General features: G+C 39.7%; 1 protein-coding gene and 1 pseudogene across 2 annotated transcripts in view; both read left to right on the top strand.

Annotated features, from left to right (window-relative positions):
* Positions 1-25,377, top strand: part of CWC27 (CWC27 spliceosome associated protein homolog) — a 260,233-nt gene that overhangs the window by 213,241 nt on the left and 21,615 nt on the right. Inside the window, 2 exon segments of the mRNA XM_027520263.1 lie at positions 3,191-3,300; positions 12,710-12,813. Of these exon segments, the coding sequence (XP_027376064.1) occupies positions 3,191-3,300; positions 12,710-12,813 (214 nt within the window).
* LOC113879018 lies at positions 7,306-7,975 on the top strand (annotated as a pseudogene). The gene has a single exon (XR_003507179.1). The product of XR_003507179.1 is annotated as a 60S ribosomal protein L12 pseudogene (transcript).

Genomic DNA, 25,377 nt, shown 5'->3' with positions numbered 1-25,377 from the left:
GCTGAAACTCCAGTACTTTGGCCACCTCATGCGAAGAGCTGACTCATTGGAAAAGACTCTGATGTTGGAAGGGATTGGGGGCAGGAGGAGAAGGGGATGACAGAGGATAAGATGGCTGGATGGCATTACCGACTCGATGGACATGAGTCTGAGTGAACTCCGGGAGTTGGTGATGGACAGGAAGGCCTGGCGTGCTGTGATTCACGGGGTCGCAAAGAGTTGGACACGACTGAGCGACTGAACTGAATTGAACTGAACTGAAACAGAGAATTAGTGAACTAAAGCAGAGCTAAGGAAATTACTCAGAGTATAGTACTGAGGAATAAAAACATGAAAAATGAATGTGCTGTGAACATTTGATCACACTATAAACAGAAGTGCTTCATACTGATATAATATGCCCCATTAGGAAATACAAGAGTTGACCGTATTTTTTCACACAGTTGGGTTTGTGTTGCAGATAATCATTGCGTTTGGCTGTGTGTACCATGTTGAAGTGTTTCGGAGAAGGCAGTGGCACCCAACTCCAGTACTCTTGCCTGGAAAATCCCATGGACAGAGGAGCCTGATGGGCTGCAGTCTGTGGGGTCGCTGAGAGTCAGACACGACTGAGTGACTTCACTTTGACTTTTCACTTTCATGCATTGGAGAAGGAAATGGCAACCCACTCCACTGTTCTTGCCTGGAGAATTCCAGGGATGGGGGAGCCTGGTGGGCTGCCGTCTCTGGGGTCCCACAGAGTCGGACACGACTAAAGCGACTTAGCAGCAGCAGCAGATAACTACAATCTAGCTAATTAACATATATCCATCACCTCACAGCATTACACTTTGTTTGCATATGTATAGTGACCACCTTTCTTAGCAAATTATAGGTATACAATACAGTATTATTAACTGTATTTACCATCAGTTCAGTTCAGTTCAGTTGCTCAGTCGTGTCCGACTCTCTGCGACTCCATGAATTGCAGCATGCCAGGCCTCCCTGTCCATCACCGACTCCCGGAGTTCACCCAAACTCAAGTCCATCGAGTGGGTGATGCCATCCAGCCATCTCATCCTCTGTCGTCCCCTTCTCCTCCTGCCCCCAATCCCTCCCAGCATCAGGGTCTTTTCCAATGAATAAACTCTTAACATGAGGTAGACAAAGTATTGGAGTTTCAGCTTTAGCATCAGTCCTTCCAAGGAACACCCAGGACTGATCTCCTTTAGGATGGACTGGTTGGATCTCCTTGCAGTCTAAGGGACTCTCAAGAGTCTTCTCCAACACCACAGTTCAAAAGCATCAATTCTTCGATGCTCAGCTTTCTTCACAGTCCAACTCTCACATCCATACGTGACCACTGGAAAAACCATAGCCTTGACTAGATGGACCTTTATTGGCAAAGTAACGTCTCTGCTTTTGAATATGCTATCTAGGTTGGTCATAACTTTCCTTTCAAGGAGTAAGTGTCTTTTAATTTCATGGCTGCAGTCACCATCTGCAGTGATTTTGGAGCCCCCAAAAATAAAGTCTGACACTGTTTCCACTGTTTCCCCATCTATTTCCATGAAGTGATGGGACCAGATGCCATGATCTTAGTATTCTGAATGTTGAGCTTTAAGCCAACTTTTTCACTCTCCACTTTCACTTTCATCAATAGGCTTTTTAGTTCCTCTTCACTTTCTGCCATAAAGTTGGTGTCATCTGAGTATCTGAGATTATTGATATTTCTCCCAGCAATCTTGATTCCAGCTTGTGCTTCCTCCAGCCCAGTGTTTCTCATGATGTACTCTGCATATAAGTTAAATAAGCAGGGTGACAATATACAATCTTGACGTACTCCTTTTCCCTTTTGGAACCAGTCTGTTGTTCCATGTCCAGTTCTAACTGTTGCTTCTTGACCTGCATACAGATTTCTCAAGAGGCAGGTCAGGTGGTCTGGTATTCCCATCTCTTGAAGAATTTTCCACAGTTTATTATGATCCACACAGTCAAAGACTTTGGCATAGTTAATAAAGCAGAAAGAGATGTTTTTCTGGAACTCTCTTGCTTTTTCAATGATCCAGAGGATGTTGGCAATTTGATCTCTGGTTCCTCTGCCTTTTCTAAAACCAGCTTGAACATCTGGAAGTTCATGGTTCACGTATTGCTGAAGCCTGGCTTGGAGAATTTTGAGCATTACTTTACTAGCGTGTGAGATGATGCTGTACCTTAAATCTCCAGAACCTTCCTATCCCACATAATTGAATCTTTGTAACCTTTGACATCAAAATCATCAGGTAACCATAAGAAGATCCCTTGTTTCTTAGTTCACACATTTTTTTTTAACTAGATAATCTCTTGAACAAAATGGCTGATTATTAATATATTACACATTAATTATGCTTCTCAAACTAGGTAACAAAGAGGCAAGCAACAAACCAAGATTTGACTAGAACCATTTGTGATATTCTTGATTACAACTGGCTCATCTTGGTTTGTCAGCCAAAGATGAGAAGATATAGGTTTTTTTCTTAAGTCACAAATTTTCATTAATATATTTAAATGTAAGTATTGTAAAATATTGGTACCTTTTTTTTTGAGGCAACACTGTATTCTGTGAACCCAGATGTTAACTAATCTTTGTATGGAATTTATTGCAGGATCAAATCCATAATTTTTTTTTTCTCATTTCTAATTTAGAAAATGTTACTTTTATCTGCTTCTGGGCAACTGTCCTCATTTTTTTTTAGATATTTATATTTTATGATGCTATTAAATTGAAGTTGTTTGTTGTTTTGTTATTGTTTTAACTGGGGAGCAGAAATGGCAAGTAATTGGAAAATCAACCAATATTGAATGATTATATCTTATAAGGCAAAGGAATAATATGAAATGGTATTGCTGAATTTTAGGAATATCTTATTTTAAAGGTGAGATAGGTGATTTTATAGTCAAATAATTACAAGTGAGAATAACTATAATAGTACAGTATAAAATAAAGACATTAAAATTGGTTGTTTAATTAAAATCAGTCACCTTCTAATCTAGGAAATCACTGTGGAGTCTTTAGAGTTTATTGGTTTGTTTGTTGAGTTTTCTTTTTTTAATGGAGGAAAACCAGTCCGAGGTTCTGACCTCCTCTTCAGCAATAGACATTCATAGACTTCAGTATGAATCCATACAGCCTTTTTACTGTTTATTCTAAAACTAGTCTATTATTCCTCAGAGGAAGAGGCTGCTCCAGATGGTGCTGTTGCAGAATACAGACGAGAAAAGCAAAAGTATGAAGCTTTGAGGAAGCAGCAGGCAAAGACAGGAACTTCCCGGGAAGACCAGGTAACTTCACAAACCAAAATCCATATGCAATTCATTGCCTTTTAATTGTATGCAGGAATTGTTAACAGAACCTATTTTGATTATACATGAGGGAAAACATTATGTCTTAAAAATGAAAAAGTATATATAACATATGGTGAGGTGACCAGGACCTTGGCCATTCAAGCAAAGATCCAGATGATAGAGTTCTTTCCAGATAGAAAGGTATAAAGCCTGGGACTTTCAAGTTTTAACTTTGTGCATGTGTGCTAAGTCACTTCAGTCATGTCCGGCTCTTTGCGACCCCATGCACTGTAGCCTGCCAGACTCCTCTGTCCAAGGGATTCTCTAGGCAGGAATACTGGAGTGGGTTGCCATGCCCTCCTCCAGGGGATCTTCCTCATCCAGGGATTGATCTCAGGTCTCTTTACGTCTCCGCATTGGCAGGTGGGTTCTTTACCACTAGCGCCACCTGGGAAGCCTTAAATCATGGGTACCTGCTATAGGCCTTAGGTATCCTAGGGGATCTTCCTGACGCAGGAATTGACCCAGGTCTCCCTCATTGCCAGCAGATTCTTTTCCGTCTGAGCCTCCAGGGAAGTCCTCCCTAATTAAACACAGGAACCTGGTAAAACCACATATTACCAGATACTCAGATAGAATCTTTGCTAAGTGAATATTATGAGACCATAATTATAAATGATGAAGGGCTCAGCATCTCACCTGCTGCCTAGCCAACTTCGCTTGAAATAGTACACTGCCTATAAATAAGGCACTTGGTCTGCTGGTTAACGTCTACCATAAACAATATTGCAAAACTCTCTTTACTGAAAGTAATTCCTGAATCTTTAGCTAATAATATAAGAAGATTGTCAGAAATCAAGAATAAAGAAGATAGGAAGTTAGCTCAACAACTTGGGGGTCAGCACCATGCAGCACTTGGCACTTGGTGAGATAGAGCCCTTGAGCAGCCCTTTATGTTGAAAAGATAGGGGGCAGACCAAAATTACTTATATTTGGTGCTGCCATATATATATGAGAACACATCATTTTAGGCATATAAATAAAACAGGCAAAATAAAAGTAAATTAAAAAGCCCAGGCCTGTTTGAATAAATTAATCTAATCAGGAACTGTATTATAAATGACACCTAATTACTGGTAAGGAAGATCACGCATCAGTGCCTAGCGTGAAAATAATCATAGGGAAAATTCAACGAGAATTCAGGTATAGGAAATTATAATTACAGAGAACTAACTTATGTGCAATTTTCAAAAGAAATGGCACATCAAATGAAATTAAGAAAAGTCCTTTATTAACTTGTTTTCATGGAGTCACAAAGTCCTCTGAATGTATTACCAAAAGATGTTAAGGATCACTGTTATCCTTGCATTTCTCTTTCTTCCTCCTAGTAAATAATTATTAAAAATCTACCATGTCCTAATCACTGTAGTTGGTGGTAAACAAGGCAGAAACATCCCTATCTTCTCTGAGCTATCCGAAAAAAATAGGCAGTTAAACAAGTAATACCAATAAAAGGGATGAGCATTATGACAGGTTAGATATAGGGAATTATGTAAAGGTATCGCATAATACGGCATAAGAATCCGGAAAGGCTTCCCTGAGACAATGATTTGTCAACTTGAGGGTTACTAAGAAGATACATGGCTAGACAAGAATACTATATGAGAAGTCTTTAACCTCTTTGCAAAGAACGAAAAGATGTTAAATATGACTGGAACTTAAACTAAGAGAAAGAAAGAGATGAGGCTGGAGAGGTAAGCAGGAGCCAGTTCACACAGGATATTTTTGAGCCATATGAAGGAGTTGAGATTTACCCTAAAAGCAGTGGGGAGACATCAAAGAAAGAAGGTATTATAATCCCATTTGCAGTTTGGGAAGATCTGTCCAGCCTGGTTGCTGTATGGAGAGTAGAGGACCTGGGGCAGCACTGGAGGAGCAAAGGCCATTTGAGAGACCCATGTATACACATGTGTGCAAAAGGTCTACCAGGGGAGGCGCCATCAACACATCTTCTTCATCAACACAGCTGGGAGGCTCACTCTGTGCTGAAGAGAATGCGGTTAGTGGTTAGTCCTTTATTCCTCCTGCAGGAGCCAGAAGACTGATTCCTCTGGATGCCAAACATTAATACCTCCATGCAGATCCTGTTTTCTTCCATTTCTTTTCACAGTGTCTGCTTTTTTGGCTAGTATCTGTCTTGCCTTTCAAATGCAACTAGAGAAAGTCCAATCTTGAAAATAGGAAATGTTTAGAAAGGCCAACCGAATGCAGAGTTCCAGAGAATGGCAAAGAGAGATAAGGCCTTTGTAAATGAACAATGCAAAGAAATAGAGGAAAACAACAGAATCGAAAAGACTCAAGATCTCTTCAAGAAAATTGGAGTCATCAAGGGAACATTTCATGCAAAGATGGGCTCAATAAAGGACATAAATGGCAAGGACCTAACAGAAGCAGAAGAGGTTAAGAAAAGGGGGCACAGATACACAGAAGAACTGTGTATGTCTTACTGACCCAGATAACCACAAAAAAAGATGTCTTAATGACCAGATAACCACAACAGCACAAGAGATGATTCTACAAATGGACATCACCAGATGGTCAATACCGAAATCAGACTGATTATATTCTTGGCAGCTGAAGATGGAGAAGCACTATACAGTCAGCAAAAACAAGACCGGGAGCTGACTGTGACTCAGATCATGAACTCCTTATTGCCAAATTCAGACTTAAATTGAAGAAAATAGGGAAAACCACTAGACCATTCAGGTATGACCTAAATTAAATCCCTTGCAATTATACAGTGGAAGTGAGAAATAGATTCAAGGGATTAGATCAGATAGAGAGAGTGCCTGAAGGACTGTGAACAGAGGTTTGTAACATTGTACAAGAGGCAGTGATCAAGACCATCCCCAAAAAGAAAATGCAAAAAGGCAAAACGGTTGTCTGAGGAGGCTTTACAAATAACTGAGAAAAGAAAAGAAGCTAAAGGCAAAGGAGAAAAGGAAAGATATATCCATCTGAATGCAGAGTTCCAAAGAATAGCAAGGAGAGATAGGAAAGACTTTCTCAGAGATAAGTGCAAAGAAATAAAGGAGCACAATAGAATGGGAAAGACTAGAGGTCTCTTCAAGAAGATTAGAGATACCAAGGGAACATTTCATGCAAAGATGGGCTCAATAAAGGACAGAAACAGCATGGACCTAACAGAAGCAGAAGATATTAAGAACAGGTGTCAAGAATACACATAAGAACTATACCTAAAAGATCTTCATGACCCAGATAATCATGATGGTGTGGTCACTCACCTCAGACATCCTGGAATGCGAAGTCAAGTGGGCTTTAGAAAGCAGCACTACAAACAAAGCTAGGGGAGGTGATGGAATCCCAGCTGAACTATTTCAAATCCTAAAAGATGATGCTGTGAAAGTGCTGCACTCAATATGCCAGCAAATTTGGAAAACTCAGCAGTGGCCACAGGACTGGAAAAGCTCAGTTTTCATTCCAATCTCAAAGAAAGGCAATGCCAAAGAATCCACAAATTACCACACAATTGCACCCATCTCACATGCTAGCAAAGTAATGCTCAAAATTCTCCAAGACAGGCTTCAACAGTACGTGAACTGAGACCTTCCAGGTGCTCAAGCTGGGTTTAGAAAAGGCAGAGGAGCCAGAGGAGCCATTTCAGATGTTGAAATTGCCAACATCCACTGGATCACAGAAAAGGCAAGAGAATCCCAAAACAATATCTACTTCTGCTTCATTGACTACTCTAAAGCCTTTGACTGTGTGGATCACAACAAACTGTGGACAATTCTTAGAGTGGAGAATACTCTCAGACCACCTGACCTGCCTTCTGGAAATCTGTATGCAGGTCAAGAAGCAACAGAACTGGACATGGAACAATGGACTGGTTCCAAATTGTGAAAGGAGTACATCAAGGCTGTATATTGTCACTTTGCTTATTTTAACTTATATGCAGGATACATCATGAGAAATGCTTGACTGGATGAAGCACAAGATGGAATCAAGCTTTCGGCTTTCGGCTCGGGGGAGGCAGAGGTGCAACTTTCTTTGGTCGTCCCGAATCCGGGTTCATCCGACACCAGCCGCCTCCACCATGCCGCCTAAGTTCGACCCCAACGAGATAAAAGTCGTGTACCTGAGGTGCACCGGTGGGGAAGTCGGTGCCACGTCTGCCCTGGCCCCCAAGATCGGCCCTCTGGGTCTGTCTCCAAAAAAGGTTGGTGATGACATCGCCAAGGCAACTGGTGATTGGAAGGGTCTGAGGATTACAGTGAAACTGACCATTCAGAACAGACAAGCCCAGATTGAGGTGGTACCTTCTGCTTCTGCCTTGATCATCAAAGCCCTCAAGGAACCACCAAGGGACAGAAAGAAGCAGAAAAACATTAAGTAAGCACAGTGGAAACATTACTTTTGATGAGATCGTCAACATTGCCCGGCAGATGCGGCATCCGGTCTCTAGCTAGAGAACTTTCTGGAACCATTAAAGAGATCCTGGGGACCGCCCAGTCGGTGGGCTGCAATGTTGATGGCCGCCACCCTCATGACATCATAGATGATATCAACAGTGGCGCAGTGGAGTGCCCTGCTAGTTAAGAACTGCCAAGGAAAAAGGAAAATAAAGGATCATTTGACAACCAAAAAAAAAGATGGAATCAAGATTGATTCCAGGAGAAATATCAATAACCTCAGATACGCAGATGACACCACCCATATGGCAGAAAGTGAAGAGAAACTAAAGAGCCTCTTGACAAAAGTGAAAGAGGAGAGTGAAAAAACTGGCTTGAAACTCAGCATTCAAAAAACTAAGGTCATGGCATCTGGTCCCATCACTAATGGCAAATGGGTGGGGAAACAATGGAAACAGTGACAGACTTTCTTTTTATGGGCTCCAAAATCACTGCAGATGGTAACTGCTGCCATGAAATTAAAAGACACTTGCTCCTTGGAAGAAAAGCCATCACCAACCTAGACAGCATATTAAAAATCAAAGATACTACTTTACCAGCAAAGGTCTGTCTAGTCAAAGCTATAATTTTTCCAGTAGTCATGTATGGATGTGAGAGTTGGACCTTAAAGAAGCTGAGTGCCGAAGAATTAATGCTTTTGAACTATGGTGTTGGAGAAGACTCTTGAGAGTCCCTTGGACAGCAAGGAGATCCAACCAGTCAATCCTAAAGAAATCAGTCCTGAATATTCATTGGAAGGACTGATGCTGAAGCTCCAATCCTTTGGCCACCTGATGCGAAGAACTGACTTATTGGAAAAGACCCTGATGCTGAGAAAGATTGAAGCAGGAGGAGAAGGGGATGACACAGGATGAGATGGTGGGATGACATCACCAACTTGATGGACATGAGTTTGAGCAAGCTCTGGGAGTTGGTAATGGACATGAAAGCCTGGCATGCTGCAGTCCATGGTGTCGCAAAGAGTTGGACACGACTGACTGACTGAACTGAGCTGAGCTGAACCACAACAGTATGGTCACTCACCTAGAGCTGGACATCCTGGAGTGTGAAGTCAAGTGGACCTTAGGAAACATTACTACAAACAGAGCTAGTGGAGATGATGGAATTCCAGCTGAGCTATTTCAAATCCTAAAAGATAATGTTGTAAAATTGACTGGTATGCTGAATGTGAAATGCTGCACTGAATATGTCAGAAAATTTGGAGAACTCAGCAGTGGCCATGGGACTGGTAAAGGTCAGTTTTCATTCCAATCCCAAAGAAAGGCAATGCCAAAGAATGTTCAAGCTACTGCACATTTGCAGTCGTTTCACATGCTAGCAAGGTAATGCTCAAAATCCTTCAAGCTAGGCTTCAGCAGTATGTGAACCAGGAACTTCTAGGTTTACAAGCTGGGTTTCAAAGAGACAGAGGAACCAGAGATGAAACCGCCAACATTCATTGGATCATGGAGAAAGCAAGCAAGTTCCAGAAAAACATCTACTTCTACTTCACTGACTAAACTAAATCTTTTGACTGTGTGGATCACAACAAGCTGTGGATAATTCTTAAAGAGTTGGGAATACCAGACTTATTTGTCTGGGAATACCACCTTACTTGTCTCCTGAGAAACCTATTTGCAAGTCAAGAACGAACAGTTAGAACCTTACATGGAATAGCAGACTGGTTCAAAATTGGGAAATGAGTACAACAAGACTGTATATTGTCACCTTGCTTATTTAACTTATATGCAGAATACATCATATGAAATGCCATGCTGGATGAATTACAAGCTAGAATCAAGGTTGCCGGGAGAAATACCAACAACTGCGGATATGCAGATGATATTACTCTAATGGCATAAAGTGAAGAGGAACTAAAGAGAGTCTTGATGAAAGTAAAAGAGGAGAGTGAAAAAGCTGGCTTGAAACTCAGCATTCAAAAAACGAAGATCATGGCATTCACTCCCCTCACTTCATGGCAAATAGAAGGGGAAAAAGTGGAAGTAGTAAAAAATTTTATTTTCTTGGGCTCCAAAATCACTATGGACAGTGACTGCAGCCATGAGATTAAAAGAAGCTTGCTCCTTGGAAGAAAGGCTAGGACAAATCTAGACAACATATTAAAAAGCAGAGACATCACTTTGCCAACAATGGTCTGTATGGTCAAAAGTATGGTTTTCCAGTTGTCATGTATAGATGTGAGAACTGGACAATAAAAAAGGCTGAGCGCCAAAGAATTGATGCTTTTGAATTGTGGTGCTGGAGAAGACTCTTAAGAGTCCCTTGGACTGCAAAGAGATCAAACCAGTCAGTCCTAAAGAAAATCAACCCTGGAAGGACTGATGTTGAATATTCACTGGAAGGACTGATGTTGAATATTCACTGGAAGGACTGATGTTGAACCTGAAGCTCCAGTATTTTCACTGCTTGATGCAAAGAGCCGACTCATTGGAAAAGACCCTGATGCTGAGGAAGACTGACAGCAAAAGGAAAAGAGGAGCTGCAAGAGATAAGATGGTTAGATAGCATCACTGACTCAGTGGACATGAATCGAAGCAAACTCTAGGTAGGAGATAGAACCGGGGAGCCTGGTCTGCTGTAGTCCATGGAGTCACTAAGAGTCATGCATAACTTGGCGACTGAACAACAAAAAGAAAGGTATTTTGCTTGTCGTAGTCCCAGCTCTCCTCTGAGCAAATGCCAGTCAGTATCACATTATTTGGCTCTAAAAACAGACTGTCTTGCCACTTTCACCTCAAAAGAATAAGATCCATGTCTAGTAATTTTCTAGGAAGTTTTAAAATCATTCCACTAAGAAGTCTCCTTTGTTTTCATTTTTATTTATGTCCCCAGAGAAGACATTTCCAAATTTGTGAAAACCCACCATTAAAAACTGATGGGGTTTGCTTTTAAGTGATAGATAGAGATACATGTTTGTAGACACATCCATGTAGAGATATGTGTTTATGAAATATATAAATATATAAACACATGCACATATACACACAGAGAAACAGGAAGCCCTGTAGGATATATACCAGATGTCCACAGTGGTTACTAATTCTTAGTGGTGGGATAGTAGATATTTTTATTTTGCTTGTGTGTATTTTCTAATATTTCTACAATAATGTCTTTCCATATTATAAAGCAAATACAATAAAAGTTTGTAGGCAGAATGGGTTTTTTTTTAATGAATAAGGTTTTAAAACAAAGCATGTTTTATTAACATTGTTTGAAGAGCTTAATCCTTTAATTACTACTTTAGAAACAAATAAAATATCTAAACCCTAACTCACTAGCAGCCCTTAAAATGCTTATGAGGATATTCTATAGGAATTTATAGTTTTTCCTTAAAACTCATCTCATTCAGCAATTGTGGTAATGTGTTTATTTTCAGCTATTATCTATGCAGGCATTAAATCTTACAAAAACATATAAGGCACTTTTCCCTATCATTTTTTAACAGTAATTTCCTTTGTTTCTTTTAGTTATTTTGACACCACCTGTCTTAGCGAGCTTAGGTTCTAGGCCACCAACACCTACTTAATTTTTTCATAAACTGTGGTCTTAATGATATTTTAGATAAATTCTGGAGCCTCCAAGTTACCATGACTATTAGATCTGTTTTTTACACATTGAACTATTACACATTTTCCCTTGTAAATATAAGTACGGTTAGCCCTTGAGCAACACAGCTTTGAACTTCATGGGTCCAATTATACTCAAATTTCTTTCAGTAAATATATACTACAGTCCTGGACTAAGCATGAATGGTTGCATAACCACAGAAGTAGAGAGAGGGCGGATTTTTAACTGCTCAGAGGGTGGGTGCCCTTATGCTGTTTAGGGGTCAACTATATTTCAGTACTGATTTCAGTGTGCCATTGTCTTAATTAGAAACTTGATTTTTTTTTTTTTAAGACAGGTGGTATTTTATCCCATTTCACAATTATGTACCTTCTAAAACTGTAGAATAAATTTTTTTCCTGATTTCTCTGCTCAAATTCTGAAACAAATTCTTAAGGTATAGCTGGAGACAATATGATTAATATTTAAGGCACTTGTTGTTTCCTCTTACCTGTAAAGGGCATGGGAGTCAAAAAGAAAATCAGAGGACTGGTCCCTTTTTTATAAAAATATACTCAACGTTATGGTTATATCCTACTTCTTTCACTTAACAATAGAATACTTCATGAATATAGTTTAATAATAGTGTAATCACACATTCACTGCTTTTTACCAAATTTATCTATTTTCTTATAAATAGACATTTAACATTTCCTTTTTCACTTGTATGAATATTGCTGCAGTGTACATCTCTTGCATAAGCCATTTTCGGTGTTTCAGATTATTTTTCTACATGTATTCCCAGGATTGGAATTACTGAATCAAAGGCAGCGAGCATTTATTGTTTCTGATACGTATAAAAAACTTTCCAAAGATGTCACTCCAGTTTACCCACCTTCCAGCAATTAATGTGTTCTTTCATTTCACCTTTCCCAACATCGACATCTTTATATTTTTGGAAATTTGTTCAGTGAAAAGTGCTGTTTGTTGTTGGTGTTTTGTTTTTGACTTCACATTTCTTAGTGAAGTATTAATACCTCCCTATCCTGTGTACCCTAAAAACTTAGCTCTTAGTAAGCATGCATTTTAAAGTTTAAATGTCTTCTATATAAACAAGTTTATATCCCCCAAATCAGAAATAGTCAAATATTCCTGGGGGAAAATGTCAGTGCAAATACAAACAGGGCAATGTCAAGGTTTGTAAATATCAATCATGGTTATAATCGGAGGGCGGTTTTGTTATTTTCCTTCAAAGTTAGAAAATTGTTTTATGGAAGAATATTTTCTCTTCTACTAAATTTAAGTGTCTCTTCTGAAATTATATTTATCCTTATCAGGAAGTTTAGCAGTCCTAATTGTTATTTCAGACTCTTGCGCTGCTGAACCAGTTTAAATCTAAACTCACTCAAGCAATTGCTGAAACTCCTGAAAATGACATTTCTGAAACAGAAGTAGAAGATGATGAAGGATGGTAAGGCCTTTGATTTCTTTATATTAACTATGAACAAATGGACTCAGAGCAGAGACACTGTTAAAACAGTTTTATTATAGCATCTTTTCTTTTCAGACTTTACATTCAATTATATCCTCATCTTATATGGTCTCAATCTCCTTTTACTCCACTTCAGTTCAGTAAGCATAATGCTTTGTGTATTCCCACTGTTGTATTATCCAGTAGAATATACACAGGAAATATATGACACTATCCTTGCCCTAAATACTTGTCTAATATCATGGGAAAGATAAGACTCACGTTTAACAACTAGAGAACAGTCTTAAAAGATTCCGAGTCATTAATTTTTTTACACTTTCCCACAAACACTTTAGAACTCATTAGTCCATTTCATAATCCTACTAAGTTCCTCTTCAAATTTATGATCTCCTGGATCCTAGCAATACATACACAGTTAACTCATTTTTATCTTTGGATATTTTTCAGCTTTAAAAGACACTGATAAGAAATAAAGGGATTAATGTCCTGTGCTTAGCACTTTATCCTATATTGGAGGGGAAAAAAAAAAAAGAATTGTGCTTTCTCTTATCATTCTCCTCTGTCCTCCAGTTGACTTCACATGCAGTATATTAGGCCTCCCCACACCTAACTGCCTCCACCTCCCACGACACCCTGGCTCAGGCACGTTGCTGCAAGCAAGCCAGTGGGTCACCCCCACACATGACTCACTCTCTGGAGCCTCTGCACTGTCACAGTATGCCATCACCCCAACCCAGAACCTCAGCCTTACTCCCCTCTGCCAAACAGCGTCTCTCCCCCTTTCAAAACACTGTTCAGCACTCCCATGCTCCAGGAAACCAGTCAGCAAGATTTGTTGAGCACTCACAAATCTAGAGGGTGGAGGAAAGAGGGCTGGAACACACATTTAAAAGGACATAAAAACACTTGCTAAGAAAACATTTAAGCAAGTAAGACTCTGCAACTATATCTAACTTTAATCAAAAGGACCAGGTGGTGATGAGTTGAATGGGATGAAAGCACTTTTGTATTTCTCAGTCTGTAATTTCTGTATGATTTGGGTTATGATGCCAATGTTTGTAAAACCCTAAGTCTCTTTTAATAGGTTTCTACTGCTTATGTGTATTTGCTTATACTTAAATTCAAAGTTGCTTAAGACAGAAGCTGGCTCATCCCATAGTTCTTTGCCAAAGGTGAAGGCTCAGTGAGTGGTGAGTGACCCCCAGAGATAAATGCACATTGCACAGAACTCTCTGTTTTTTTGTATGACCGGACAGGTTTAGTTTTATTTTGGATTCCTTGAATGTCTCAAAATATCTTTCAAATGTTTCGGGTTCAGCCACCACACACAAAAAAAGTTTTGCCAAGTCCTCTTCCTCTTATTTTTGAATCCGTATGCATTTTTTAAGGAAATACGATCCATGTGTTTCTGATTCATTTACACTTAACTCATCAAGATGGTGTTTTGTAAGAGCAGTTTGATGCCCAATAAGTTTTTTAACCTTTTTATAAGCCATTTAAGTCCTTTTTTATTGAACAGGAAAGTCACCAACAAATTTAAACCCAGAAATTTCATTTGAAACTCATAACCCACAGGATTCAAATTTACTTTCAACTTGGCAAGACCATTTAACTTCCCAAGGTTCTACCTAGTCCCTTGGTTCCATATCCTCTCATTTTGAATCCCTCATTAGCATCAGATATCAATTAGTGTTTTTGAAAGGGTCATTCTTATTTTTGATGTGATTTCACAATACAATCAATATTCTAACACCCTCATTAGCAAGTTAAAACAAACGGGAAAACTTCACCAGATTGGGGGTGGTGGTGGGAATAATCACAGGTCTAGAAATCTAGAACTAGAACTAGAAATTGGCTAGTTCTCCATCTAGGAAACAAAAATAAGTGGTAAAGGAAGAGGCATTAGGATAAAGGAACCATTACCAGGTCTTCAGGGGGTTCCTTTCTGCTTCCAATTACAGTCACCTAACCAGAAAGTCTGGAGAAGGCAATGGCACCCCACTGCAGTACTCTTGCCTGGAAAACCCCATGGATGGAGGAGCCTGGTAGGCTAAGGTCCATGGGATCGTGATGAGCCAGACACAACTGAGTGACTTCACTTTCACTTTTCACTTTCATGCATTGGAGAAGGAAATGGCAACCCACTCTAGCATTCTCGCCTGGAGAATGCCAGGGATGGGGAAGCCTGGTAGGTTGCCATCTATGGGGTCGCACAGAATCGGACATGATTGAAGAGACTTAGCAGCAGCAGCAGCAGCAACCAGAAAGTCAAAAGTCTACGCTATGTACCTACACACTTTTTGTATTTTTTTTTAATCTAACATCTAATTAAAAAATATGGGGCTCTTATCTACCGCCTTTCTGTTGCAGTGTAAACTATTGAAATTTTGTAACCTGATAAGCAATGGCATCACTTCTGTTCATAAATAAACCAGTATAAACCAGTTCAGCTTTATCAAATCCCTGGTGATTTAGATCATCTCTCACAACATATATTCCACTAGGAAAAGATGTCTTATATTCAGAATGATTTATAGCAAATATTATGAGTGCATGGCATATGCATGTGTGTTATGCATAAATTACGTGGTTCCCAGACTGTTTTGTAGGTCACGCTTGCCACTTTTCTAAGAAGTGAAAGTCAGCCAGTGCTGTACAACACTGTCAGGGCCTGTTATCTGAGGTAAAATGATTGCTTCTAAGACATTTTTATGTGTCCGCATGAGTGACCACACATTGAGGGATCATTTTCATTTTCTGTCAAGATAGAAACCATTACCAATTTGTTATGTTTTCTTTTACTTGGCAAACTGTTCTATTCGCATTTTTGGCCGAGCTGCTGTATTGGCATGGTATACAACAGACATTTGGGTACCATTCAGCTGCGTTCTACTTTTTATGCAAAAAAAAGTGGGAAGGGGAGAGAAAGAAAAGAAATATGATTCTATTGTAAACACCGTATATGGTGTTTGATAATTATTCCCAGATTTCACTGTCTAACAAGGCATTTAAGAAAGTGTTATTAGTAGATCTAAGCTGAAGTGCGTGATAGAAATTTTTCACTCAGAACGATTAGCATTCCTCCTTTGCTGGGATATATACTGCCAATATTTGATAGTGGCAGTGGCGGGCACCAGATTCTAGTGCAGCAGCTAAAGGAACCTCTTGGCCATGACATTCCTTCTTCCCATCCTAATCCCATAACATCACACACTCTTCTAGATATAGAAACCAACTTCAAACATGGATTTTATAAAAACCAATTAGATACATAGCAGGAGTTATCAGCCAAAGGATTTGTATGACCATGTAGATGAAGTCCATATGCCATTTTGAGTTTAGTTAGATAAAGCTTGGTTAGCTCCCAAAAAAGTTTTGAGAGTTGTGTCTGACAAGGCAGTAGGGAGACTTATAAAAAAAAGAAAGCCACCTGCTCCTTATGCAACAAAATTAGCATTCCAAGAGGAGGGGAAAAAATTAAGTCTATGAGAGTAGACTGCAGTCTTGTGAACATTAACTATTCACTACTGTGTTCCATTGAAACTTCTTTCCAGATCGTTAACATAAAACTTCACAACAAATGTACATGATAAAATAATAAACAGTATAAATGTCTATCTGCCTTCATCCCTTTTTCTCTTCTCTCTCTCCCTTCACCACTTTCCCTTAGTACACACAATATTCAGTAATATAAGAATAGGAAAACACTAACAATTGCAATGGTTGCCTTAAGTAAATTGGAGAAGGAAATAGCAACCCATTCCAGTATTCTTGCCTGGAGAATCCCAGGGACAGAGGAGCCTGGCGGGCCACGGTTCACGGGGTCACAAGAGTTGGATACGACTTAGCAGCTAAACCACCATCACCACCTCAAGTAAAGATTTTATTATATAAGGAAAAGATATTCACTGTAGAAAAACCAGAGTATAGATTCCTCAAAAGAAGTAAAGTAAATCACCTGTGATCCCAAACTCAACAATAAGTGGTATTAATTTATGCATGTATATATGCCCTTCCACATACTTATGCATATTTTCAGCAGAAATGAGATTATATAATGCTACAGTCTTATAATTTGCTTTTTGTCCCCTCAGCTATGTATAATAAATACTTTCCCTTGTGATATAAAACTTTATGATGTTCTGTTTGTATTCTGTATTGTGGCCATATAGTATTCCCTTAAATGCTGAACCACGTTTTACTTGGTCAGTTCTTTGTTGTTGGATGTTTAGGCTCTTTCCAGTTTTTATTAGTATACACAGCACTGTAATGAACATCCTTATATCTGTGTCACTGCCAGTTTTCTCAGGATAAATTTATAAAACTGGAATTGCTTAGTCAGTGGGTATGCATGTTAGACTCTGCTAAATATTTTCAAGTGGCCCTAGCAAAATGTCATTCCAATTTATACTCCCAAGTAAATATCTTTTTTATGACTTGCTTTTAGGACTGTTAGAATCGTAAGAATTAATTATGGTACTTTGTAACGCTTAGTGAAAGAGTATAACATTTCAGAAGAAATGCTTTTCCCTTGTAAACTTTTAAAAAATACCCAGTCTGGTTTGCTTCTGTTTTTAATATATCAATAGCTGGTACATATTTCAACATAACTCCTCAAGATTGTCAGCTCTAAGTATCCTTGTTCTTGGTTCTGAAAAAGTCTTCAAGATAATCCTTTGTGTTAGAACTTTAGGATCTAGAATTTTTTTCCCATTTTATTGTTACACTTTGGCTTGCATTAAAAATCAGTTTTGTCTATCAGCCAGACAGTTTGTTTCTGCTAAAGACTAGAGTTCTGAGAACCACGTTAGCATAGCATAGAAGCAACAAGTACCAGTTGTCTTGAGTATCCAACACAGTGAAAATTTAATAATGTAGATTTAAAAAAAGATTAGAAACTGTTAGACAAATTTGGACCTCACTATAAGATACCATTAACGGATATAGCCTCATTTCATTCCTTGTACTAGCAAAGCTATAAACACCTTTTGTATGCAATACTATAATTACAAATGTAATGCATACTGTGTATGATTTGGTCATGTGTTGAATGAAAGGTGCTGTGACAACAAATGAGTATTTTAACTGTATTCCCCACTTCAAGCAGCACATTGCCAGGCAAGGATAATAACTTGGTGTTAGTTCACTTCAGTCACTCAGTCATGTATGACTCTTTGCGATCCCATGGACTGCAGCATGCCAGGCTTCCCTGTCCATCACCAACTCCCAGAGCTTGCTCAAACTCATGTCCATCCAGTCGGTGATATCATCCAACCATCTCATCCTCTCTTGCCCCCTCCTCTTCCTGCCTTCAATCTTTCCCAGCATCAGGGCTTTTTCTAAGGAGTCAGTTCTTCACATCAGGTGGCCAAAGTATTGGAGCTTCAGCATCAGTTTTTCCAATGAATGTTCAGGACTGTTTTCCTTTAGGATTGACTGGTTTGATCTCCGTGAAGTCCTAGGGTCTCTCAAGAGTCTTCTCCAACACCACAGTTCAAAAGCATCAATTCTTTAGTGCTCAGCTTTCTTTAGGGTCCAACTCTCACATCCATACATGACTACTGGAAAAACCATAGCCTTGACTATAGGGACCTTTGTCGGCAAACTAATGTCTCCATTTTTTAATATGCTGTCTAGGTTTGTCATAGCTTTTCTTCCTAGGAGCAAGCTTTTCTTCCAAGATAAGATGAGGGCAAGTCCTTCTACTCCACCATCTGTTCAGCAGCCTGAAAGTGAAAGTCGCTCAATCATGTATGTCTCTTTGCGACCCCATGGACTATAAGTCCATGGAATTCTCTAGGCCAGAAACTGGAGTAGGTAGCCACTCCCTTCTCCAGGGGATCTTCCCAACCCAGGGATCAAACCCAGGTCTTGCAAACTGCAGGTGGATTCTTTACCAGCTAAGCCATCAGAAAAGCCGAAGAATACTGGAGTGGGTAGCATATCCCTTCTTCAGCAGATCTTCCCAACCTAGGAATCAAACCAGGGTCTCCTGCATTGCAGGCGGATTCTTTACCTGCTGAGCTACCAGGGAAGCCAAGTTGGTGTAGGCAAACACAAATACAGCTATAAGGAGACTATGAGGCTAATGAAAGCCCAGATTAGCCACCTAAGAGATCTTTACCCTTTAGTGAAAAGAAGAACTGCAGGTCTCAAACTATTGGTCTCTGGGCCACTTTTATACTCTTAAAAAATTTTGAGGACCCCAAAGAGCACTTGTTTATGTGAAATATATTTATTGATATTTAGCTTATTAGGAATTAATAATAGAAATTTTAAATCACTTCAAAATAACAATAATGAACCTATTACATTTAATGTAAGTAATGTACTTTTATGAAGAATAATTATATTTTCAAAGCAGAAAATAATTATATTCTCAGCAGCAAAAAAACTGAAAAGAGTGGTATTTATTTACATTTTTTCATATCTCTTATGTCCAGCATTAACAGGAAGAGCTGGTTCTCATATCTGCATTCCACTCTGTTTTGATCTAATACATCATGTGTTCTCTGAAAATTTTCTCTGCACGTTCATGAGAGGATGAGAATAATGAGGGTAAATAATGTCTTAGTATTCATAGAAAATAATTTCGACATTGCAGGGACAGTGACCCCCAGCATTTTGAGAACTGCTGAGTTAGAGCACCTTTAGTCACTGTGTGTGTCACGGTGGTCCTCACTTATCAGAGGGTATGACCCAATCTGTAAGTCCTGGGAAGCTTTATTCCAGATCCTGGATTGTGATCCTTGTTCTCAAGTGGTACCAAAGTGGTGCTTTCTGAAGTAAATGTGCCCAACACCGTTGACCTAGACTTGGTACTGTTGTTCTTGTTCAGTCACCCAGTCGTGTCCAACTCTTTGCAACCCCATGGACCACAGCACACCAGCCCTCCTTGTCCCTCTCCATCTCCCGAAGTTTGTCTAAGTTCATGTCCACTGCATCAGTGATGCCATCCAGCCATCTCATCCTCTGACGCCCTCATCCTGCTTCTGCCCTTAATCTTTCCCAACATCAGGGACTTTTCCAGTGAGTCAGCTGTTCTCATCAGATGACCAAAATACTGGAACTTCAGCTTCAGCATCAGTCCTTCCAAAGAGTATTCAGGGTTGATTTCCCTTAAGATTGACTGGTTTGATATCCTTGCTGTCCAAGGGACTCTCAGGAGTCTTCTCCAGCACCACTGTTCAAAGGCATCAATTCTTTGGTGCTCTGCCTTCTTTATGGTCCAGCTCTCACAACCGTATGTGACCACTGGGAAAACCATAGCCTTGACTGTACAGACCTTTGTCAACCAAGTGATGTCTCTGCTTTTCAACATGCTGTCTAGGTTTGTCGTTTTCCTGTCAAGAATCAATCATCTTCTGATTCATGGCTGCAGTCACCATCCACAGTGATTTTAGAGCCCAAGAAGAAGAAATCTGTCACTACTTCCACTTTTTCCCCTTCTGTTTGCCATGAAGTAATGGGGCCAGATGCCATGATCTTAGTTTTTTCATATTTAGTTTTAACCCGGCTGTTTCACTCTCCTCCTTCACCCTCAAGAGGCTCTTTAGTTCCTCTTTGCTTTCTGCCATTAGAGTGGTATCATCTGCATTCTTGAGGCTGTTGAAGTTTCTCCTGCCTATCTTGATTCCAGCTTGTAACACATCCAGGCCGGCATTTCTCATGTGGTCAGGGTATAGGTTAAACAAACAGGGTGACGGCAGACAGCCCTGTCGTACTCCTTTCTCAATCCAGAACCTATCAGTTGTTCTATACAGGGTTCTAACTGTTGCTTCTCAACCGATGCATGTTTCTCAGGAGACAGGTAAGATGATCTGGTATTCTTATCTCTCTGAGAGCTTTCCACAGTTGGTTATGATCCACACAGTCAAAGGCTTTCGCGTAGTCAATGAAACAAAGGTAGATGTTTTTCTGGAATTCCTTTGCTTTCTCTGTGATCCAGCAAGTGTTGGCAATTTGATCTCTGGTTCCTCTGCCTTTTCTAAACCCAGCTTGGATGTCTGGAAGTTCTGAGTTCGCCAAGACTTTAAGCATGATCTTGCTAACATGGGAGATGAGTGCAATTGTCTGATGGTTTGAACATTCTTTAGTTCAAATTGACCTTTTCCAGTCCTGTGGCCACTGCTGGGTCTTCCAAATTTGCTGAAATATTGAGTGCAGCACTTTGATAGCATCATCCTTTAGGCTTTTGAATAGCTCCACTGGAATTCCATCGCATCCACTAGCTTTATTGACAGCAGTGCTTCCTAAGGCCCACTTGACTTCACACTCCAGAATGTCTGGCTCTGGGTGACTGACTAAACCATCGTAGTTATCCAGCTCATTAAATCTTTTTTGTACAGTTCTTCCATGTATTCTTTCCATCTCTTCTTGATCTCTTCTGCGTCTACTAGGTCTCTACCGTTTCTGTCCTTTATTGTACACATTTTCAGGTGAAATGTTCCCTTGATATTTCCAATTTTCCTGAAGAGATGTCTAGTCTTTCCCCTTCTGTTGTTTTCCTGTTTTTATGCACTGTTCATTGAGGAAGGCCTTCTTGTCTCTCCTTGTTATTCTTTGGAACTCTGTGTTTAGTACCTTTCCCTTTCCCCCTTGATTTTCACTTCTCTTCTTTCTTCAGCTATTTGTAAAGCCTCTTCAGATAACCAGTTTGCAACAGGTCCTGCATACAGGTTTCTCAGGAAGCAGGTAAAGTGGTCTGGTATTCCCATCTCTTAAGAATTTTCCGCAGTTTGTTGTGATCCACACAGTCAAAGGCTTTAGAGTAGTAAATGAAGCAGATGTTTTTTCAGGTTTCTCTTGCTTTTTCTGTGACCCAATGGATGTTGGCAATTTCATCTCTGGTTCCTCTGCCTTTTCTAAATCCAACTTGAACATCTGGAAGTTCACAGTTCACATATTGCTGAAACCTGTCTTGGAGAATTTTGAGCATTACTTTGCCAGCATGTGAGATGAGTGCAAATAGTTTAACACTCTTTAGCATTGCCCTTCTTTGGGACTGGAATGAAAACTGACCTTTTCCAGTCCTGTGGCCACTGCTGAGTTTTCCAAATTTGCTGGCATATTGAGTGCAGCCCTTTCACAGCATCATCTTTTAGGATTTAAAATAGCTCAACTGGAATTCCATCACCTCCACTAGTTTTGTTCTTAGTGATGCTTCCTAACGCCCACTTGACTTTGGACTCGAGGATGTCTGGCTTTCATCAAGAGGCTCTCTAGTTCCTCTTCACTTTCTGCCATAAGGATGGAGCAAGTATCTTTTATTTTGTGGCTGCAGTCACCATCCACAGTGATTTTGCAGCCCAGGAAAATAATATCTGTCACTGCTTCCACTTTTACCCCTTCTGTTTGCCATGAAGTGATGGGACCAGATGTCATGATCATAGTTTTTTGAAAGTTGAGTTTTTTTGTTTTTTTAATTTTTTAATGAAGGATAATTGCTTTACAGAATTTTGTGGTTTTCTGTCTTACATCAACAAGAATCAGCCATAGGTACATCCATGTTCCCTCCCTCCTGGAACTCCCTCCCATCTCCCTCCCCAACCCATGCTTCAGCTTATCTCAGAGCCCCTGTTTGAGTTCCCTGAGTCATACAGCAAATTCCTATTGGCTATCTGTTTTATATATGGTATTGTAAATTTCTATGTTATGCTCTCCATACATCTCCCCTTCTCCCTCCCTTCCTCCTACAGTGTCCCACAGGTCTGTTCTGTATGTCTGAAGTAAGTCAGAAAGAGAAATATAAATATCGTATACTGACACATATATATGGAATCTGAAGAGATGGCACTGATGAATTTATTTTCAGGGCAGCAATGGAGAATGTTGAGTTTTTAAGTCAGCTTTTTCACTCTCCTTTTTCATCTTCATCAAGAGGCTCTTTAGTTCCTCTTCACTCTCTGCCATTAGAGTGTCATCAGCATATCTGAAGTTGTTGGTATTTCTCCTGGCACTCTTGATTCCAGCTTGTGATTCATCCAGCCTGGCATTTTGCCTAATGTACTCTGCATGTATGTTAAATAAGTAGGATGACAAAATACAGCCTTGCCATACTCCTTTCCCAACTTGGAACCAGTCAGTTATTCCACGTCCAGTCCTAACTGTTGCTTCTTGACCCATATACAGGTTTCTCAGGAGACAGGTAAGTTGGCCTGGTACTCCCATCTCTTGTTACAAATCTTCCACAGTTTGTTGTGACCTACAAATTCAAAGGCTTTAGCATAGTCAATGAAACAGACGTAGATGTTTTTCTGGAATTCCCTTGCTTTCTCCATGATCCAGGGAATGTTGGCAATTTGATGTCTAGTTTTTCTTTCACTTTAGCAGTATATATTTAAAGTTCTTCCATGTCTTTTCATATTTTTTATAGTGCGTTTCTTTTTAACAATGAATAATGTTCCATTGTCTAAATGTAGTATAGTTTATTTATCCATTTACCTACTAAAGGGTATCTTGGTCGCTTCCAAGTTTTGACAGTTACAATTAAAGGTACTATAAAGCTCTATGTGTAGGTTTTTGTGTAGACATATGTTTCTGGATAAATACCAAGGAACAAGATTGCTGTATTGTATGGTAAGAGTACGTTTATTTTTGTAAGAAATTGCCAAACTATCTTCCAGAGTGGTTGTTTCATTTTGTATTCCCACCAGCAATGAATAGGATTCCCTGCTCTATGTCTTCAGCAGTATTTGGTGTTGTGTTTTGGACTTTGGCCATTGTGCTAAGTGTGGTGGTGGTTTAGTTGCTAAGTCGTGTTGACCCTTGTGACCCCATGGACTGTAGCCTACCAGGCTCCTCTGTCCATGGGATTTCCCAGGCAAGAATACTGGAGTGGGTTGCCATTTCCTTTTCCAGAGGATCTTCCTAACCCAGGAATCGAACCCAGGTCTTCCGCATTGCAGGGATTCTTTACCGACTGAGCTGTGGAGTAGTATCCAGTTGTTGCATTAATTTGCAATCCCCTAATGACCTGTGATGTTGATCACCAGAGCTTCCCTGGTGGCTCAGCTGGTAAAGAATCTGAAATGCAGGAGACCTGGGTCCAATCCCCGAGTTGGGAAGATCCATGAAGAAGGGAACGGCTACCCTCTCCACTGTTCTTGCCTAGAGAATTCCATGGACAGAAGAGCCTGGCAGGCTGCAGTCCACGGGGTCGCAAAGCGTTGGGCACAACTGAGCAACTAGCACTTTCACTTTCTTTTTACCTTTCTCAATGACCTGTGATGTTGATCATCATCTTGCATGCTATTTGCCATCTATGTATTTATGTTGGTAAGGTGGATACTAAGGTTTTTTGCTCACTTTTTAATTAGCAAATTAAAAATTTTCTAGTTGTTGAGTTTTATGAGTTCTTTGTATATTTTGAGTAACAGTTCTCTATCAGATGTATCTTGGGCAAATATTTTCTCCTAGTTTGTAGCTTGTCTTCTCATTCACTTGACATCGTGTTTCATAGAAGTGTTTTAATTTTAATGAAGTCCAGCTTATACATTTTTTTCCCATAGATCACACCTTTGATACTGTATCTAAAATATCCACTGTCATGTAGGTTTTCTCCTATGTTATCTCCTAGGCATTTTATACTTTTTACATTAGGTCTATGGTCAGTTTTGAGTTAATTTTTGTGAAGGGTGTAAGGTCTGTCTAGATTCAGTTTTTGGGGTGGTTTTTTTTTTTTTTTTTTGCTTGTGGAATGTTTATGTTTTCATAGACTTTCTGTTTTGAGATATCTTCAGGGTTACTTTAATGTGAAATCTCATCATTTCTTTTAAAACCACTTGTTAAGTATACTTTTAGCCAATTACCAGTTATTCAGATTAATCAGTAAGACTACACAAAATATCTGACAATCAGTAAGTATACATCCTTTTTATGGTTTTTTGTTTTTGCTGTTCTACTGATAGTGGACTTCCCATCTGGCACAGTGGTAAAAAGAAAAACCCACCTGCCAATGCAGGAGATGCAAGAGATGCAGGTTCGGTCCCTGGGTTGGGAAGATGCCCTGGAGTAGGAAATGGCAACCCCCTCCAATATTCTTGCCTGGAAAATCCCATGGACAGAGGAATCTGGCAGGTTACAGTCCATGGGGTTGCAGAGTCAGATATGACTGAGCACACACATACATACACACTGGTAGTAGGAGATTAAGGTGGCTCTGGATCCCACCAATTCATTCTTAAAGCAAATATTTACATGTGCTGCATTTCAGGCACCCTGCTATCTTCCCTTATTCAAACCTCCCAAGAGCATCATAAGACTCTAACATTAGAGAGCAACTGTGGTGGATTTATTTCTAACTCTATCAGATAGGTTAGTATTACTTTCATCCTATAAATGAAGAAACTGAGGATCAAACGGATCATTTGTCCAAGATCACACAGTAATAAATAGTGAAGCTGTCAGTCACACTTAAGAGCCCATCCTGCCTCCAGAACACCAGCTCCTCTCAACAGTCATTTGAACATGAAGTAATAATCTGCAGGATGAGAAGAAATCATAATAATTAGTAGGATGAGTAGGACTTTCAGAGACTTTTGA

Source organism: Bos indicus x Bos taurus, chromosome 20, assembly GCF_003369695.1.
Source record: "Bos indicus x Bos taurus breed Angus x Brahman F1 hybrid chromosome 20, Bos_hybrid_MaternalHap_v2.0, whole genome shotgun sequence".
Taxonomy (NCBI): domain Eukaryota; kingdom Metazoa; phylum Chordata; class Mammalia; order Artiodactyla; family Bovidae; genus Bos; species Bos indicus x Bos taurus.
This window is presented reverse-complemented; position numbering and strand designations above follow the sequence as displayed.